This window comes from Mytilus trossulus, chromosome 1, assembly GCF_036588685.1.
Source record: "Mytilus trossulus isolate FHL-02 chromosome 1, PNRI_Mtr1.1.1.hap1, whole genome shotgun sequence".
Taxonomy (NCBI): Eukaryota; Metazoa; Mollusca; class Bivalvia; order Mytilida; family Mytilidae; genus Mytilus; species Mytilus trossulus.
In genome coordinates this window covers 23,429,112-23,449,523 of record NC_086373.1, presented here as the reverse complement: position 1 = coordinate 23,449,523, position 20,412 = coordinate 23,429,112, and the positions used below count along the sequence as shown (strand labels likewise).

The window sequence follows — 20,412 nt, the reverse complement described above, 5'->3', positions numbered from 1 at the left end:
AAAATTGATGCTAAACAAATGTATACTCGACTAGAATTTTGAAAAGTATTGCAAAATTTTCATAAAATTTTATTGTTGCAAACTAAAGTAATCTAGGACAGAAACGAAAAAATTCAGCATTTTTTTTTTTCATTTAAAAAGGGACACAACTCTAGAACAATACAAGTGACAACCTGAAAAATCAATCAAGGTAATAAACATTGTGTATAAGTTTCAAAACATTTGGTTGATGCTAACTTAAGAGAAAGGAAGTGAAAAGTTCACCAATTTTCCATTCTAAAGGGGCATAATTTAAACCAGATGCTCCGCAGGGCGTAGCTTTATACGACCGCAGAGGTTGAACCCTGAACGGTTGGGGCAAGTATGGACATAACATTCAAGCTGGATTCAGCTCTAAATTTGGATTGTGATTAAATAGTTGACACAGCATAGGTTTCTGACACAGAATGAATGTGTTCTAATGAAATTAAAAATTTTGTTTTCTCTTAGAGCAATTCACTATGCTGTTGAATATTATTCCTCTCAAAAAAATGTTTGAAGAAATTTTCTTTTTATTTATGAAATTTCAAATGAAAAAATTGAACCCATTTTTTTTAATCACATCCCCCTTTCCCTTATTCCAAAACTAATCTCAATTAAAATTTCTAATGGAGTTTGCAAAGGAAAGAGGGACGAAAGACACCTAAGGGACAGTCAAACTCGTAAATCTAAAACAAACTGACAACACCATGGCTAAAAATGAAAAAGACAAACAGAAAAACAATAGGACACATGACACAACATAGAAAACTAAAGAATAAACAACACGAACCCCACCAAAAACTAGGGGTGATCTCAGGTGCTCCGGAAGGGTAAGCAGATCCTGCTCCACATGCAGCACCCGTCGTGTTGCTTATGTGATTACAAATCCGGTAAATAGTCTAATTCGGTAGGTCAAATTCATGAAAGGGAAGGGGATTGTAGTTACGACGTAAGGAACATATCCGATATCATTTGTGAAACGGTTATTCCATACCGGTCAACCAACTCGTGATGGCGTCCGTAAAATTTACGAAGGGATGATTTCAACTTCACCATTTGGAACTCTTGGTTTAATAGCTTCCTTGTGAGCAGTAACCCTCTATCAAGAAAATCATGTTAGGAAATGCAAGCACGGGAATATCGTATCAATTGGGAGATATATACCCCGTATACAGGTGCTGCTGGAATGTTGCTACTTAGAAATGGAAAGTTCACAATTGGAAAGCTGAAATCATAACAATTACTACTCATTTAAATACATCATAAAATATTAAGATGTAAAAAAACTGCTTGTTATCACTGAATGGTAAAGATTATTTTAATTTATCAGTTGGTAGTAAAAAGTGAATATACATTGTATATTGTATATATAACAAAGATTTAAGTTGATTCTGGACAAAGAAAGATAACTCGAAATAAAAAAAAATTCTTAAAATTAGATATTTCTTGCTTACTATTCTGGACAAAGAAAGATAACTCTATTTAAAAACAAAATTGCTATTTCACAATATTTTGCAATAAGATATTTCTTGCCATTGCGCAATACTGTGCAATTGAAAAGACTTGCTATTGCACAAAACTTAATATAATAATTTTAGATCCTGATTTGGACCAACTTGAAAACTGGGCCCATAATCAAAAATCTAAGTACATGTTTGGATTCAGCATATCAAAGAACCCCAAGATTTCAATTTTTGTTAAAATCAAACTAAGTTTAATTTTGGACCCTTTGGACTTTAATGTAGACCAATTTGAAAACAAGACCAAAAATGAGGAATCTACATACACAGTTAGATTTGGCATATCAAAGAACCCCATTTATTCAATTTTTGATGAAATCAAACAAAGTTTAATTTTGGACCCGGATTTGGACCAACTTGAAAACTGGGCCGATAATCAAGAATCTAAGTACATTTTTAGATTCAGCATATCAAAGAACCCAACCGAATAATTTTTTGTCAAAATCAAACGAAGTTTAATTTTGGACCCTTTGGACCTTAATGTAGACCAATTTGAAAACGGGACCAAAAGTTAAAAATCTACATACACAGTTAGATTCGGCATATCAAAGAACCCCAATTATTCAATTTTGATGAAATCAAACAAAGTTTAATTTTGGACCTTTTGGGCCTCTTATTCCTAAACTGTTGCCACTTGGGACCAAAACTCCCAAAATCATTACCAACCTTCCTTTTATGGTCATAAACCTTGTGTTTAAATTTCATAGATTTCTATTCACTTATACTAAAGTTATGGTGCAAAAACCAAGAAAATGTTTATTTGGGTCCCTTTTTGGCCCCTAATTCCTAAACTGTTGGGACCTTAACTCCCAAAATCAATACCAACCTTCCTTTTGTGGTCATAAACATTGTGTTTAAATTTCATTATTTTCTATTTACTTAAACTAAAGTTATTGTGCGAAAACCAAGAATAATGCTTATTTGGGCCCTTTTTTGGCCCCTAATTTCTACACTGTTAAAACAAAAACTCCCAAAATCAATCCCAACCTTTCTTTTCTGGTCATAAACCTTGTGTCAAAATTTCATAGATTTCTATTAACTTTAAACTAAAGTTATAGTGCGAAAACCAAGAAAATGCTTATTTGGGCCCTTTTTGGCCCCTAATTCCTAAAATGTTGGGACCAAAACTCCCAAAATCAATACCAACCTTCCTTTTGTGGTCATAAACCTTGTGATAAAATTTTTATAGATTTATATTCACTTTTACTAAAGTTAGAGTGCGAAAACTAAAAGTATTCGGACGACGACGACAACGACAACGTGATAGCAATATACGACGAAATTTTTTTCAAAATTTGCAGTCGTATAAAAATTGAACCCAATTTTTTAATCACATCCCCCTTTCCCTTATTCCAAAACTTATTTCAATTAAAATATTCTAATGGAGTTTGCAACAATTACTACTCATTTAAATACATCATAAAATATTAAGATGTAAAAAAACTGCTTGTTATCACTGAATGGTAAATATTATTTAAATTTATCAGTTGGTAGTAAAAAGTGAATATACATTGTATATTGTATATAACAAAGATTTAAGTTGATTCTGGACAAAGAAAGATAACTCCAATTAAAAAAAATTCTTGCAGATATTTCTTGCTTACTATACTGGACAAAGAAAGATAACTCTTAATTAAAAAAAAATTGCTATTTCACAATATTGTGAAATTAGATATTTCTTGCCATTGCACAATACTGTGCAATTGAAAAGACTTGCTATTGCACAATACTTAATATAATAATTTTAGATCCTGATTTGGACCAACTTGAAAACTGGGCCCATAATCAAAAATCTAAGTACATGTTTAGATTCAGCATATCAAAGAGGCCCAAGAATTTAATTTTTGTTAAAATCAAACTTAGTTTAATTTTGGACCCTTTGCACTTTAATTTAGACCAATTTTAAAACTGGACCAAAAATTAAGAATCTACATACACAGTTAGATTTGGCATATCAAAGAACCCCAATTATTCAATTTTTGATGAAATCAAACCATGTTTAATTTTGGACCTCGATTTGGGCCAACTTGAAAACTGGGCCAATAATAAAAAATCTAAGTACATTTTTAGATTCAGCATATCAAAGAACCCAAAGGTTTCAATTTTTGTTAAAATCAAACTAAGTTTAATTTTGGACCCTTTGGACCTTAATGTAGACCAATTTGAAAACGGGACCAAAAATTAAGAATCTACATACACAGTTAGATTCGGCATATTAAAGAACCCCAATTATTCAATTTTGATGAAATCAAACAAAATTTAATTTTGGACCCTTTGGGCCCCTTTTTCCTTAACTGTTGGGACTAAAACTCCCAAAATCAATACCAACCTTCCTTTAATAATCATAAACCTTGTGTTTAAATTTCATAGATTTCTATTTACTTATACTAACGCTATGGTGCGAAAACCAAGAAAAATGCTTATTTGGGTCCCTTTTTGGCCCCTAATTCCTAAACTGTTGGGACCGAAACTCCCAAAATCAATACCAACCTTCCTTTTGTGGTCATAAACATTGTGTTTAAATTTCATTGATTTCTATTTACTTTAACTAAAGTTATTGTGCGAAAACCAAGAATAATGCTTATTTGGGCCCTTTTTTGGCCCCTAATTCCTAAACTGTTGAAACCAAAACTCCCAAAATCAATCCCAACCTTTCTTTTGTGGTCATAAACCTTGTGTCAAAATTTCATAGATTTCTATTCACTTAAACTAAAGTTATAGTGCGAAAACCAAGAAAATGCTTATTTGGGCCCTTTTTGGCCCCTAATTCCTAAAATGTTGGGACCAAAACTCCCAAAATCAATACCAGCCTTCCTTTTATGGTCATAAACCTTGTGTTAAAATTTCATAGATTTCTATTCACTTTTACTAAAGTTAGAGTGCGAAAACTAAAAGTATTCGGACGCCGACGCCGACGCCAACATGATAGCAATATACGACGAAAATTTTTTCAAAATTTGCGGTCGTATAAAAATGGTTAAAGTGACTTCACAAAAATTAAAACTTATCTAATTAGCATTTTGTTGAGGCAAACTAAAGTAAGTCTTAGACTTAGCTGCATAATGTTTTTCATTAGTTTTCAGTGGCTTTGATTGTATATAGTTATCAAAAGTACCAGGATTACAATTTAGTACGCCAGACATGGGTTTCATCTACATAAAGACTCAACAGTGACACTTATATCAAAATATTTTTATTGAACTAGCTGCCAATAGCTTTAATTACTCTCAGATCCGTACTTAATGTCTTTTTGTTGTTTGGATATATAAGGTCCTGTCCAAGTTCACTCTGTTTTGGTTACATGTATTTCTATTTGTATCCATCTGATGAGGTAGGCCTTTTTCAACTGATTTTTAAAGTTCGTTCTTATGTTGTACTGTTAATCCAGTGTCCCAGGTAAGGGGAGGGTTTGAATATTCTGTATGTTTGTGCCTGTCCCAAGTCAGGTGCCTGTTTTTCAGTGGTTGTTGTTTGTTGAGTTACATATTTCATTTGTATTTTTCATTCATTTTTTGTTAATAGATCAGGATATTAGTTTTCAAGTTTGAATTGTTTTACATTTGTCTTTTTAGGTCCTTTTATAGCTGACTATCCAGTATGGGCTTTGTTCTTTGTTGAAGGCCTAATGGTGACCTTTAGTTGTTAATTTCTGTGTCATTTGCTATCTTTTGGAGAATCATGCTGCATCTCTTTTTTTCAGCTTTTTTTCCCATTTTTAAAGGAACATAACTCTTACACACTTAAATTGAGACTGTCATAATGACATTTATCCCACATGTGCTTTACTTCAGAAAAAAACCAAAGAAAAACTGATGAAATTACAATTTATTTCATTTTATAGGCTTTACCAATGAAATGTTAGAAATGATATATAATATAGCATTCACATGTCATTTACACAACTATAAAATATTTAGCAATGAAATTATATAAATGTGTTTCATTTGTAATATTGAGCCTTAATGTAATAGTGAATCCTGTTAATATATTATACATATGACGTGTCAAATGCTCTTTTAATTTCAAATAATCCTCGTCATATTCTATCAATGACAACTAAATTGTTATTTATTGGAACTAAATGCATTAAAAAAATTAACAGCATTTTAAAGAAATTTCTGTAGTAGCTTCTTTGCTTTAAAATAACAACATAAAAACAGCACCAAAAACAGTTTCTACTCCAAAATACCAGATAAAGCTATTATTTGTTAAGTAATTTATATTTTCCAAAAAAAACTCTTACTAAAAGACATGCAATGTTATATAAACAAGCACCATTTTGTAAGCTTTGTCCTGCAGAAACTTGTACATGCAGTCCCTTGAACACATCTTTAATCAACTCAAAACTATACAATTTTCTATGCAGTCAAGAAAATCTACAAATTAAGTAGTTTTTAAATCTCAGTTACTGTAATAGTTTTTAAACTTGACTCAATGTGTACACAGATAAAAACAAGCTCCTGAAATTTTTTTTAATGTTCGGATCCCTGATATTGCTTTTTTATTTAATTTTGTTATTACAATAATTTTTTAATTTTTTATCATTTTAATACTCAAACATTTGATTACTAAGAAAATATGGTGGTATATATACTATAGATTACAATCATTTCCTTACTTTAGCTTAAGATATTATATTTTACAACACATTTCAAAACATCAGCAAATTTCAATCTATTTGAATAAATCTGATGAACATGTCAAATCACATCACATTTGACATTTTTCTCTAATACATCAACATTTTCGTCTAGTTTATATCTGCATCTTACAAGGCTGATTATATTTTATAGATAAACTACTGAATTTGGCGACTTTCTGACTGAATAATACTAAAATAATATACAATGTAAAGCACTCTTATATTTTTAAATTAATAATATATAGTATGATGCAAAAAATTGGTACAAATGCAAAATGATTATGCCAATATTTGTGTATATTTCTATCCATTTCCAAGCAAAAAATCATTGAAAAATATTTCCACCAACACTGTGTTACAGCATATTATTTTCCCAAATCAATAGGTACAGAAGATAATGTTGGTCCTATCACAGTATCCTTTTAGCTTACAAGTTTTTATATAATTTAAATATTTCACAAATGAGCAAAAGGATAAACTGGTCATATTGTTATTGCACATTTTATTGCATGCCAAGAATATTTTTATTTTTGGAAATATGTCTTTTTCTTCTTTTTTTGCTTCCTTTTATGCCCAATCCTCTATGCAAATACAATGATAAATATGTCAACAAAATACAAATCTTTACAATTCTGCTGATTCAATAAATTTCATATAACTTTTCTAGTATGAACTTGTTCTTAAGAACTAAATAAAGAGAATAAACTTAGAAGGAAATCATTATAAAATTAAAGAGTCTAAATAGCACAAGCGATGTCCAAATATTAAAGGGTGGATGTAACTATTTCTCCCCCACAAAATGCATAGATGAAACAAATGGAGGTAATTTTGTCATCTTCATAGTCTCTTTATTTCACCTCTCATTTAAAAACTATTGCCATCAGATCCAATATTCTTTTTTCCATTCTGATGTAGCAATACAAAGAACACTAAGTAAAATAATTCATCATTCACAAGAATACAAAAAAATATTTTCACAAGGACTAACAATAAATTACTTAAAATGGATAAAAGTAGCAAAAAGGAACACTTCCATGGCAGTTATCTCCCATTATGCCAGACTTCACATTTTGTTCTAGAGTTAATTGTTAATACACCTAAATATTACAACATGATACATCCACCCTTCTTTTTCTTCTTCGTTTGTAGAGCTGCACGGGTGGCTGTTTCAAATACTTCTCTCACTCCCTCCTTTGTTTTGGCTGAACATTCAAGGTAACCATATGCATTTATTTTTTCTGCCATTGCTCTTCCGTCTTCTGGTCGAACAGGCTCCTGTTTCATTTTCATAAGATCTCGTTTTATATTTTCATCATTTCTCAGATCTTTCTTATTACCTACAAGTATGATTGGTACATTTGGGCAGAAGTGTTTAACTTCAGGAGTCCATTTTTCTGGTATATTTTCTAAGCTGTCAGGACTATCTATAGAGAAGCACATAAGAATGACATCTGTATCTGGGTAGGAGAGTGGGCGGAGTCTGTCATAATCTTCTTGTCCAGCTGTGTCCCAGAGAGCTAGTTCTACCTACAAAACAAATGGATAATACATAAATACTGCTTTTATTTCATGCTGCCGTACAATTTAATCATACAACCATAAAATGTCAGATAACTCATATTCCATGTAAAAGCAAATCGACCTTTTTAAGCTCAATAAATATTTCCTAAACCATACATAGCATTGATTTCTATTAATACTAGAGATTTCTTCATTAGAATATCTGTGATAGTTCATAAGAGAATTGGCATGCAATACCTGTAGTAGCTTAAAGAGAATTTGTATGCAAATCTGTAGTATCTAAAGAGAATGAGCATCCAAATCTGTTATATCAATAGAAAATTTAGGTAAAACTCGAGAAAGGTAAAAGTGACAACACACAAATTCAAATTTGTTCTTTTTTTGTGGTAATAAGCATTCAAATGTGTATCAGTTGTACACCATATGGTTGAGGCAATGCTTTCTCAGTTAATATTTCAACATATTTATTGTACACTTTTCTTTGTCAATCTATATATATAGCTATCAATCAACAAAACACATGTTTGAGCTACTTTACTAGTCCTATTTACTTAAAAGTAAGGATTTATAGGTTTGTCTGGTTGTTGTCAAGCATGTTTGTCTTTTAAATCCTTCTAAAATTGAAGTTCATCCTAAGCAGATTTCTTTTTTTCTCTCCTTGATACATTGCAATTGTTGTATACCATAATACTATTGAAAGGAACATACATGTCATCATCGTAACATGTCATTTGGTCTTAGAACCATGATTTCTTTCTATTAGCTGTTATTGACTTTTAACTAGTGGTCAGTTACTTCTGTAACACCACACTCCCTGGTTAGAAGATGGTTGGGATCCTGCTAACATGTTCAACCCTGACAGCCATATTCTGTATGTATGTGCCTGACCCAAGTTATGAGCCTGTTGCTGTTTGTTTTTTGTTAAAAATTTTGTTCATTTAATAGGTCATTAGTTTTGTCTTTGAATTGGTTTTTTTATTTGTGATTTAGGGGCCTTTTAAAGCTGACTCTGTGGTATAGGCTTTGCTCTTAGTTTAAGGCCGTGGCTATAGCTGTTAATCTCTTTGTCATTTGCTCATGCTCTCCTGTGGAGAATTGCCTCATTGGCAATTATACCAGCTCATACCACATACCATATCTTCTTTTTATACAAACAGGTGTAACTAAGTAATCCCTTTCCTCTTTTAGTGCAAGAAGTCTCTGTTAGTTTTAGGGGACAATTTCAATTGAAGATTTGTTAAGCACCAACTTTCAAACCCGATACCAAGACTTATACAAAGGTTGAAGATCTGGTTCAAAGTACCTAACACTTTAATTATCATATCATTTCTGTCTCACTAAAAAACTGTATTATTAAAGGTTGTTCCCTGCCAAACAAAGGATTTTGAGTATGCATTGATGTAGAATTTCACATGAAATATTTTTGCTTATCTTCAGTATGTTATTTAGTTTGTATATATTCCATTTTTTTTTTTTGATGAGAAGGAAACGTGCTTTGATGCAGCTAATCTAGCTAGCTAGCAACATTTCCTGCCTTTCACCTTGAAATTATTTGTTGATTGTTGGTGTTCAATATGACTTTTTGGTTATATTGTAAATGTAGCAGGCAGTATTCATAAGTGGAGGAAGCCAGAGTGCCTAGATAGAACACAGCCTTTGACCAGGAAAACTGTCCATCCTTCTCAATTAGGATTCGATGCAAAGCCAACAGGCTCATGAGGGTTCAAACTATCACCCTCAGTGTAGACAGGCTATTGATACAATAGTTGAAATAAACCACACAGCCACCATGGCCCTGGAAACTATTGAATCTAGGGTTCTAAATTATCATTACAACAGTTTAACAGATGCAATTGGTTTAGTCGTGGAATATTTCTCATAAATGACCATGAACATGTTCAACTCTTAGCAACAATCCATTATTTTTACCTTGGTCTTCACTTTTAATAAGATTCTATTTAACATATAAACATGCAAATATTGAGCGACAAAATTCACAACCCCAGTATTTTGTACATGTATGGTTATATCCTTTCTTTTCCCCCCAAAGTATCTACTTCTTTTATTACCACTACTAGAACCACTCCTGATATCAATGGTCCGTGACTGAATTAAAGTATACAACTATGTCTTTCTATTCTATACAAAAATCGTGCTCTGAAGAGAAAATCGCCACTGAGAGAGAGAGAGAGAGAGAGAAACACGAAGAGTACACATAATTGACATTTCTGCACTTGCATTAAAGTACACATCCGTTAATCGAACACCTGCAAAAATATACACATTAGCTGAAATCAATCGATAAGCGTGTAATTAAATTGTACAAGATAAAATACATGTATCGTGTGATACGCGAGATATTGAAGAATAAAATGAACATTTAGTATGCCACTCCGTCAATATATACACATGTTGTCTGTCCAAGGTCCCCTCTAAAAAGAATAGTAATGTACTAACTCCACGATAATATACTTCAGTATCACGTGACACCACCTTTCTTCTTCGCGCGTGTGTCTAATTTAAGATTTTAAAGAGTTCCCCAACTATATATAGACATCACTCTTAGTCTACGAGAAGAGAAAAGGGGGAGGGGGGGGGGGTGTCAAAGGCATGTATACTATACGTGCCATGTGACTTTGGTACACTCAAACTGGTTGCTGCTACTGTGACAAAGTCTAGAACGGGGTGACATCCTCCGCTATTGCTTGCAATGGCAAATCTAGTTTAATATTGGTTTTGTCATCTGATAAAGTCATGCCGATTATAAGATGCACAGTTTTCTCTGCTTTCAAAACTTTTCTGTTTGAACCAGTCGACCAGAAACTTATCAATTATTGGTTTGAATATTAACTATTTGGAAAACAAAAGGGCCTGGAATGGAGTATTTTTTAATTAACAGCATTGTTCTATATTAGTTATAAATAAAATTGAATTATTTGATTCCCTGTTTTACATCATGCTGGCTAACAAATTGAAAACTGTACATATACACCTTATATTAAGTCAAGGTTTTTAGTATTCATATTTTCATCTCAGAAAGTCATACGGATTAAAATACAACAATAGGGAACAATGTGACAATGATTGAATTTAGTAGTGTCAAACCTGTGATTATGACCCGTGTATACAGCAAAATCCTAAATACACATGTCAGATTATAAGTTATATGGTTCGCTACTGACCCCCTACGGATCCATAGAGGGTAAGTAAAATTCAGAGGGGTGAGGCTGGAGGCCGAATCCCCTATGAATTTATTCACCCTCTATGGTCTGTATGGGGGTCAGTAGTTAACTGTATGACATATCAAAGAACCCCAAGAATTAATTTTGTAAAATCAAACAACAAGTTTAATTTTGGACCCTTTGAACCTTAATTTTGACCAATTTGAAAACTGGACCAAAAATTAAGAATCTAAATACAGGGTTAGATTTGGCAGATCAAATAATGCCACTAAATCAATTTTTAATGAAATCAAACGCCCCAATTCCTTAACTGTTGGGACCAAAACTCCCCAAAATCAATTCTAATCTTCCGTTTGTGGTCATATACATCGAGTTTATATTGCATAAATATCAATTCACTAATACTTACGTTATTGTGAGAAACCCAAGGAAAAGGCTTATTTGTGCCCCTTATCCCTAAACAGTTGGGACAATTACCCTTAAAATCAATCCCAACCATCCTTTAGTGGATATTAACATTGTGTTAAAATTTTATTGATTTGTATTTACTTATTCTAGTTACTATTCGGAAACCATTTCTTCAGATGACAGTGAAAGATGGCGTTGTGATATCAATATACAACCAAGAATTTGATGGTCATATAATAGCGGTTAAAGTAATGTTTGAGTTTTGTGGTAATAAAAATTGAGTTTTGAGTTTCATAACATTTGGTTGAGGTAAACTTAAGTGACACCCCCAAAAAACAAACTTTATTCTGTATTTTGAAGCTAAAAGTATTGTGTATAAGTTTCATAACCTTTGGATAAGGCTAACATAACGAAGTTAAACAAAAAATTCAACAATTTCTCCATTTGTAAAGGGGCACAACTGTAGAACAGTTAAAGTGACTTCACTTAAATTCAAACTAGGGTTTACATTGTTATTGGGTTGATATGTACGTGATTTATAAAAAAACTCATATTCTTGATATAATAAATGTGATTTTTGTAAGAAATGCATTACTTAGTAAACAGCTACATGTATCCTCTTTTGGTGTTCTAGTTTGTAATATTCGACAAGGTTTGGTCGACACATGACAAAGGCTATTCTGTTTTCTCTCAGCTTTTTAGCATTATGGTAAATGGTAATGTTTCTTCAATTGGTTTTCTTATAGATTATGTTATGGATGAGATGCTATGATATTTTGAAATGAGATGGTTTTTCAAATTTCCATACAAGTATTAACCTGGATGATAAATGAAATGTCTGGGGAGAACACTGCTATTTCAAAAGAACATTTTTTTTTAAAACTTTTCCAGTCAGATAAGATCAATGCAAAATTTTAATTGACTTTTTCTTTAAAATAAATTTCTTTCTGTTATTAAAGACAATTGAGATGTAAATCCATGGTGTGTCCAAAAGAGTAACATAATCATTCCACAATTTACCTGTACAGTTACAATGTATGAACCTCAGTACATTATGATTTTATATTTTTCTTTGTAAGCTGATAATCATGTGATAAACTTCCTCATTTTTAAGTCTAAGGAAATTTGTTTTGTCTACAAACAATTTTTATTCAAAATCATTGATAAAACTGACTCACACCTTTACTACATGTACTTCCTTATATAGAGTACATTATCATCTTTGAATGGTTTTTATCTTTTGTTGTGTTTTATTTTAGGTTTGTTTTTGTCTCAATTGGCTTATTTGTCTTGGTCATATTATTTTTAGATCTGTCTAATCGTTATCATTATGTACATTTTTGTTACATTTAATATACATGTATATATACATGATACATGTATATGTCCTATTGATCACAACTCTTTTCAACGCTAATTGCATCTTATCTGGTCAACACAACTGCTGTTTAGGATAAAATATATGGAGAAGAGATTTCGTTTAAACTGTGTGCCTAATTTGATAATTTTGAAATTGCATATTTTTGCATCTTAGCAAAGCCAAATTATTATTTATGTGTGGTTCCAGTTACCTAATTCAAAATGGTTAATTCCCCCTGATCTGAATTTCCATTTAATGTATCTATTTAGGCTAAAAATGCTACAATATATTAACAGAAATAAAGTGGGAATGTGTGCATAGGACACAGCTGGTGCCCCCTGCTTGCAAATGACATTATAAAGGGACATATCTCAAGAACGGCAAGAATGACGCTACCCAAATTTGTACACAATCATAGTATGTGGTATGTGGCATTAGGCAAACTTAAGTTTAAAAGAGAAGAAAACAAAGAATTTGGGACATACAGACTACATCATAAGGGTATCTCAATACACCCACTGCTCTTGAGTCAAAAGAAAAAAAAATGGACTTAAAACATAACAAGTCTTTTTAACCTTCAAATTTTCCCAAAAAATAATTGGAACCACACATATATCTGTATTTGGTCTAATTTAAAGTGATTACTTGTTTTTGCTTTATTTTTCTATGAGAGAAGTGTAAAGTTTACAATGTTATCTAGTTTATAATCTATAGCAACACATAATACTGTTAAATGTATAATGAATAATTATATAAATTTATTCAATTATACACCTTTTCTCAAAATTCTGGACTAGAACTTATTGGACAAAGAAGATAAAAATATACCAAACATTTAATAGACAAATCTACATCTGCATTTATATTTACAAAGATCATGCATAAAATATATAGAATCTAGAAATGATAAGTAATCATATATAAAAGCTTCTAAGGCAAAGAAAGAAGCATCTGACATCCATAGTTTGTCAAGCTACTGCAGTCACTTTCCACACAATGAGAATGTTCATATGTTTAATGTGTTAGTGTGTAAGAACAAGGAATGTTTTCACATATTGAAGGAATGCATGAAATTAATCTCAAATATACAAAATATAACTTAACATTATTTATTACACTTCAAAGAAATGGAATTACTGAAATTTGGCTTGTTCATACAAAACAATGAAAACAGTCATACTCAAATAAATAATATCCCTATTTAAGGTTTCTCTCGGGGTTTGCACTGAGCTTCAGGGTTATTTGATGTTTTAAGTCTAGAATATTTTGCACTTCCTGCGTTTAGATTTCTTGACTTGCAGGGCTGCTCGGGTGGCAGTTTCAAACACCTCTCTTACTCCCTCCTTTGTTTTGGCAGAACATTCTAAATATGCAAATGCATGTATGTTTTCTGCCATAGCTTGACCCTCTGCAGTTTTGACTGGTTCTTGTTTCATTTTCTTCAATTCTCTTTTGGTATTTTCATCATTTCTAGTGTCCTTTTTGTTTCCTACTAGAATTATAGGTACAGTTGGGCAGAAGTGTTTAACTTCAGGAGTCCATTTTTCTGGTATATTTTCTAAGCTGTCAGGACTATCTATAGAGAAGCACATAAGAATGACATCTGTATCTGGGTAGGAGAGTGGGCGGAGTCTGTCATAATCTTCCTGTCCAGCTGTATCCCACAATGCAAGTTCAACCTAAAATTGAAACAAAATAATATTTAGCCAAATTTTTAGAGCAGTGTTTATTAACATGCTGCTACTGAACAAAAAAACTACTGATAACAACAAAGACAATCCAACACTAACAAAAACACATAAATAATCATGCAAATAATACAAAAACAAAGTAAGTGCAAAGACTACTGAAAAGCAATATTGATATAAGTGCTGTGTTAGAAGAGAACAAAAAATAGTGTGTAATGCAAGTAGTGGGGGGAGGTAACTATAACAATGAAAATCCATTCCGATATACAGGTCTTTTTTCAAAGTAAAAAATCATGCAGGTCAAAAATAACAATTTCATGCTGACATTTGAAAATCAACTCACCATTTATTTGGCTTGAGGGAGTTGTCAGCTTCACTAATTCCAAAATCGATGCAAATTTTCGCGAAACAACAAATGATACTTTGCCGAAAATTTAGTGATTTCACATCACTACATACGCACATTTTTGTCAGTAATATAATGAATCATTGAACAGCGGAAAATGAAGAAGATGCAGTTAACCAAATCTTCGACTGAGAAAGTACTAAATGCTTAAACTTAAAAAGCCATACCAATAAATGAAATTGTATAAATCATGGCTACAACAATAATTAACAGGGGAAAAGCTTTATTGTGTGTGTGCAAATAGCAATGTGTTCATGGTGTCAAATTTAATATATTGATGTGTTCTAATCATACTGGGAGAGGGTTTAAAGATGTGTGAATAATATACATAGAAAGTTGTTTTATTGTTATACAGTGAAAAAGTATATCTCCAAGATCAAAGAGGAAACATACATAAGTTCTACGAGTATAGAAAATAGGGGTGAAAATCTATGTATGATGTGTTGAAAAAAAAAGTTCATCAAAGTTCACTCTTGTTATGGTTAAGATACATGTACATTTGAAACAAAATTGTATTGAAAATGTACTTTGTAAACATTCATTTGTATATTATCTTTTTTGTATATAAATAATAAATATATGTTAGTAATATGATTTGAAATCAACCTTCACGTCAAATGATACGAGTATAGAGAGTATTTCTAGATGCATTTAACACATCTGTTGATTTTCTCAAGGAAAAAAATATTACCTTTAACCAACACGATATTAACAAATATAAAAGGCTTTCAAATAGACTAGATTTAGTTCAAAGGACAGATCTCCAGAGCTTGACATCCCTATTGATCTTTGAAATCTAGGTTGTCCTATTGGAGGTATTTTTTTAAGTTTTGTTGAGGGGTTACTGGTTAATTGATTTGACTTATACTCAAAATTATGTCAAATAATTTAATATTCTTTAAAGAAAACGTTCAAATTAAATCTCTTCTTTTTTTTTATTGCAGAGTATACATAACTTCTTTTCGAAAATGGACATGTTTCAATTCTTAATGTCGGTGAACTCTATACTGTGATTTTTTTTTGCTTTTCAGAGTTGTGACTATTACTTAAGACATAAGTGGTTAAATTTGTTTGTGTATAATAATAATAATAAATAAATGGATACTGGCAATCATGCTCTTGTTTGAACTTTTAAAGGGTGTAAAGCTATTTAGAGGTATTTTTATCCAGTCAAAATAAAATATACAAAGCTGCATATTGTAAGAATTCAGACATATGCAGGTTACTCATGCTGTCCCATGATAAATGAAGAAAACAAATGATCAAAGCATTTTACACTTAAGACTAAACCACAAACCTGTTTTCCATCAACTTCAATATCTGCTACATAATTCTCAAATACAGTTGGTACATATACTTCTGGGAATTGGTCTTTGCTGAACACAATAAGTAAACAAGTTTTACCACAAGCACCATCACCAACTATAACCAATTTCTTGCGTATAGCAGCCATTCCTGATGCATAAAAGTCTGAAAAAGAAATATTTTGATAATCTACTAATCAGGCAAAATACTACATTGATTTGAAGTGCATTGAAACATCATTACTAATAAAAAGTTTATGCAACTGAATGCATGCTTTAAAACAAATAAGGTCCATGGCCAGTGCACCATCTTTCCAATTTATATTGTAATGTGTGTATTTTTTAAAAGGTATTATGTTGGAAGATTAATTAGAACAGGTTTTATAAATAGTTACAATTTCTTAGTAAATACCATGTTTTCACCATGTTTAGTTCAGATTAGAAAGATCATTTCATAGGGTACATATGCATGTGAACTACATTTTTTTGTAAGTTTCATGTTGATCTGAAATCAACTACATCAAAAACTTCATTGACAAAAAAAACTTATAAATGGAGGCAGGACAGACAGACATACTGAACGAAAAACATAAAGCCCCAAGTTGACCGTTTTTAAAGCTAAAAATAAGGTGTCCTAAAATTTTAGTACACACTAAGGTGGCTTTAAGTGTTGCCATATGTGCTGAGTGCACTCTACAAGCTCAGGTAGTATTATCCTGTCCTTTTCAAAGCTACAGGATCATTAAATGAATCGTTAAAATGTGCCACAAACAATTTTTTTTCCATCTGGTGTTGGTTTGTTGGCAATGATCCTGTTAAGCCAGCTATCAATAACAAGTGCCTGAAGTGGGTGTTTTCCAAATTTACACCATCAAATAACGTTGATCTTTTATCAATCAAATTGTATCAATGCTTACCAGAATATTCAATTGTAATCAATACTGCAATATTCAAGACTAAAAGTTTCAAGGATACAAAGTATACATGGTATAATTCTTTTCAAAGAAAATCTCAAATCATGAAATGTTGTAAAGAAATTATAAGATGATTCATTTATAGTTTTCCTGGATCGAAGTTTACCAAAGTGTAGACAATGATTAAAATTTCATAATATGGGTAACGATTCAAGAACAAAAACAATTATTTCAAAACAAATTGTGTTCGTTTACATTCAGTGCGATTCTTCTGAAATTATGCAGATAAATGTCAGGCTATCGATGATGTCATCAAAACTAAAATGGCGATTATAAATTAACCCCAGCCAAAGCCGAATACCAATTATTTCTTTGTCTCTACTATGAATTTACACAAGCGACCATTTACTAGCTCTGTAAAACATTAGAATACAATTTCGTACATCTAAATATTAAAACTGTCGTTAATCTGGCTCCAAAATTTCGATCGCTACCAAATAGGGAAGTAGACTGCCGCCTCTTCATTAAAATGCAAAATTGTCAGATTTTATAAGGTATACTAACTATCTTATTTTTTCATCGAACAAAATGGACATTTATCTTACCTTCGAGACTATTAAAGGTGGCTTAAGACGGGTATATATAACCAAATTTTCGTTATTTTAACATTGACCACACCTCAAATATTCATACAGGGCGATCCGAACAATGCAGGTGCATTATGGGAACAGGTGATTTTCGAATCTTGCACTATGGGTAATATTTCGTCTTAGTCATTTGTGTGGTTAGGTTAGTTACAAAATGAAATGAGACAAAAAGAGGTGGGGCGAGAAAATGCAGACGAAAACGTTGCATTGACAGAAGAATTGTTATTTTTAACATATTTGAATAAATAGCACAATATTTATTTCAAAATTAATCATATTTCTTTATTCTTTTTTATCAGACATACCATATTAATCTGATTAAGTTTCTAACTGTTTGTTTAATTTATAGGGGAACAAGTGTAGAAATTAAAAAAATAAGTATCGATCTGTCAGACATACCTTTTTCTTCGTTTTTTCCAAAACAACTATCAAAAAGACGCATTTAGTAATAATAAATGAATGTTTCTTCTTATGTCCCTTTTCTTTAAGTCCCACTTAATATCTGATACGAAATTGCATTACTGTCAAGTTTATGCCTTTACTTGTTTTATAGAACTCAACAAAGTTAAAATTAGAAACACAAAATGGACAGTTTTCATTGGTTGATATACTATAAGTAAATATAGCCCTTATCTATGGCACGCCTGAACCACTTTTATAGATAATCCTAAATTATCTCAGATAAACCAGGATTTTCTCAGATAAACTAAGATTATCTCAATTTTTTACATTAAGCTCAGATAAACCGGGATTATCTCGATTTTTCCAGATAATGCCGGTTTATCTCAGAATTTTCAGATAAACCGGGATTTTCTCCAGATAATGAATTTTCTATATTTTCTCAGATAAACTAGATTTTTTTCGAATTTGAATTAAGCTGAGATAATCTTAGTTTATCTGAGATAAACCGGGATTATCTGAGAAAATCCGGGATTATCTGAATATTCTGAGAAAATTGATTATCTGAAAAAAGAAGCCAATAGAAAGTCACGACACATTTTGGAAGAAAATTTCATGGTCATAAGGGATAAGGTATAGAGACAATGGAGCATCTATTCAGACAGAATAATGAAAGATAAGGCTCTTACGGGAAAAGTTTTAGAACGTTTATTTTTTTTCTAAATTTTATAAAAAATAACAATTGATTTATTCAGGATGTACATGTATTACAAGTATTTCGATATTAATGAAGATCAGAGGGAAGTTGTCTTGAACGTTTCTTTTAAGAGAATTTGAACGTAATATCCGTATTTTTCCTTATAAAGATAAAGAAATGTGTTACATAAATCTGACATCCGCACAATCAACTAGGACAAATAACTTTAATGTTGAAATAAGTTAAGCACAGTTGAAATACACCATTTAGAAGTCCTAAAGAGTTTCCTTTTAGAAAGTTTTAATCTTAATTAAAAAAGATACCACGCTCCATTTTCTTTACGTAATTTTCTCTATTAAAACAGTGAAATATGGTATCATACATTTTATTGCTTAAATATACATTTTAGTACTTACATTTTGTGTTTAGTAAATTGAAATTTAAAATTTTAAGTGTTTTTGACAATTAGATAATCTAATCATGATGATGGCAAATGCCCAATACCTGAAATATTTATTACCTTACAACTTTATTATATTGTTTATTGGTTTGTTATTTACGACACGTGCGACTGCCCAGTGCAATGTTAACGATTAAACAAACGCTGTTTATCTGTTTATACGGGTGCTTGATCGGTTCATTCTCATTTATCCAACTTTTAAAAAAATATATGTAGTACAGGTAAAAAAAAGTTGGATAGATGAGATCAAAGGTAATCATGAACAAAGTTTTTTTTTAATTAGAATTTGGGTTGAAAAATAAGAGTGAAAATTATACCCGGATTAAATTTTCTGTAGTTAGCTGGCGTTTTACGTTCCCGCAAATTGGCAAAAATTGACGTTGCGCACGATATTGGTGTCACTTTCGAAATACGGGTTTGAAGGCGGGTTATTCAAATTCAAGCACTTATCCTTATACAATAAATATCCCTGTTATGCATATCATTCGAAAGGAAATGTACCATAGAAATCAATAACATAGATTATTTGATTTGTCTATTTTTTAATGAAAAACTTTGCTCATTTCGATGCCTATAACGTCATTTCAAGGGTGTCCGTTGTTACAATTTTGTTTTATGTGCGTCTTTGAAATCCCAGTGCAGATTCATAAGTAAGAAGAATGGTTTAAAATTTTACAACTGTATTGTATACATTTAAAGTTAAACGAAGTAGCAAACGTTTTTAACTGTAAGGGTAGGAATATCGTCAGAAGTGTTTAAATAAAAAAGAGAAAAAATGTCCCAATTAGCTGCTCAACCCGCAAAATAACTTTCTGTCTTCATTTTCATAGGATATAACGGACGAAAATGGATTTTAATAATATCAGATAAAATATACATGATCTAAAGAAACTATCTGCAATCACCATTATCTTACTGCGGTCTGAATTTAAAAACATCGTCATTTTTCCGTGTCCAATAAAATGTCCCGAAGGACAAAATAACACAAAGAATAATTCAGAGGCTTTTTATCAGTTCTGGTAGAATATTTGTAACCAAAACGTCGTACAAAGTCCACAGTAGTACATTCACCGTTTACAAGTTTTGTATTTTGTTCAAGAAGAAGTCCATCTTCTCCTTTTCATATTTCCGAAGGGGTACTTTTACACAGTTAGAGTTCACATCTTAATGCAAGATGTTGTTTGCATTTCCGATAACTGACTCATAACTCATCGACACAAACACAAATGATAGGATGGCTTGA

General features: G+C 31.5%; 1 protein-coding gene across 1 annotated transcript; it reads right to left on the bottom strand.

The window, feature by feature from the left end:
• Positions 1-5,351: 5,351 nt before the first annotated feature.
• On the bottom strand, positions 5,352-18,174 carry LOC134719254 (ras-like GTP-binding protein RHO). The gene is made up of 4 exons (XM_063582260.1): positions 18,013-18,174; positions 16,046-16,218; positions 13,950-14,333; positions 5,352-7,710 (listed from the first exon to the last, which is right to left on the bottom strand). Exons 1-4 carry the CDS (start codon positions 18,053-18,055, stop codon positions 7,288-7,290), a joined length of 1,023 nt encoding a protein of 340 aa, XP_063438330.1. The 5' UTR covers positions 18,056-18,174; the 3' UTR covers positions 5,352-7,287.
• Between the last annotated feature and the right edge of the window lie 2,238 nt (positions 18,175-20,412).

Bases quoted from the DNA above. Each gene is read 5' to 3' on its own strand.
- LOC134719254 (XM_063582260.1), bottom strand. From the start codon at position 18,055: ATGCGTCTTTTTGATAGTTGTTTTGGAAAAAACGAAGAAAAAG. The intron at 14,334-16,045 runs GTTTGTGGTTTA...TTTCAATTTTAG, and splicing joins TTGAAGTTGATGGAAAACAG to GTTGAACTTGCATTGTGGGA. The intron at 7,711-13,949 runs GTCAAGAAATCT...TTTGTTTTGTAG, and splicing joins CCACCCGAGCAGCCCTGCAA to GTAGAACTAGCTCTCTGGGA.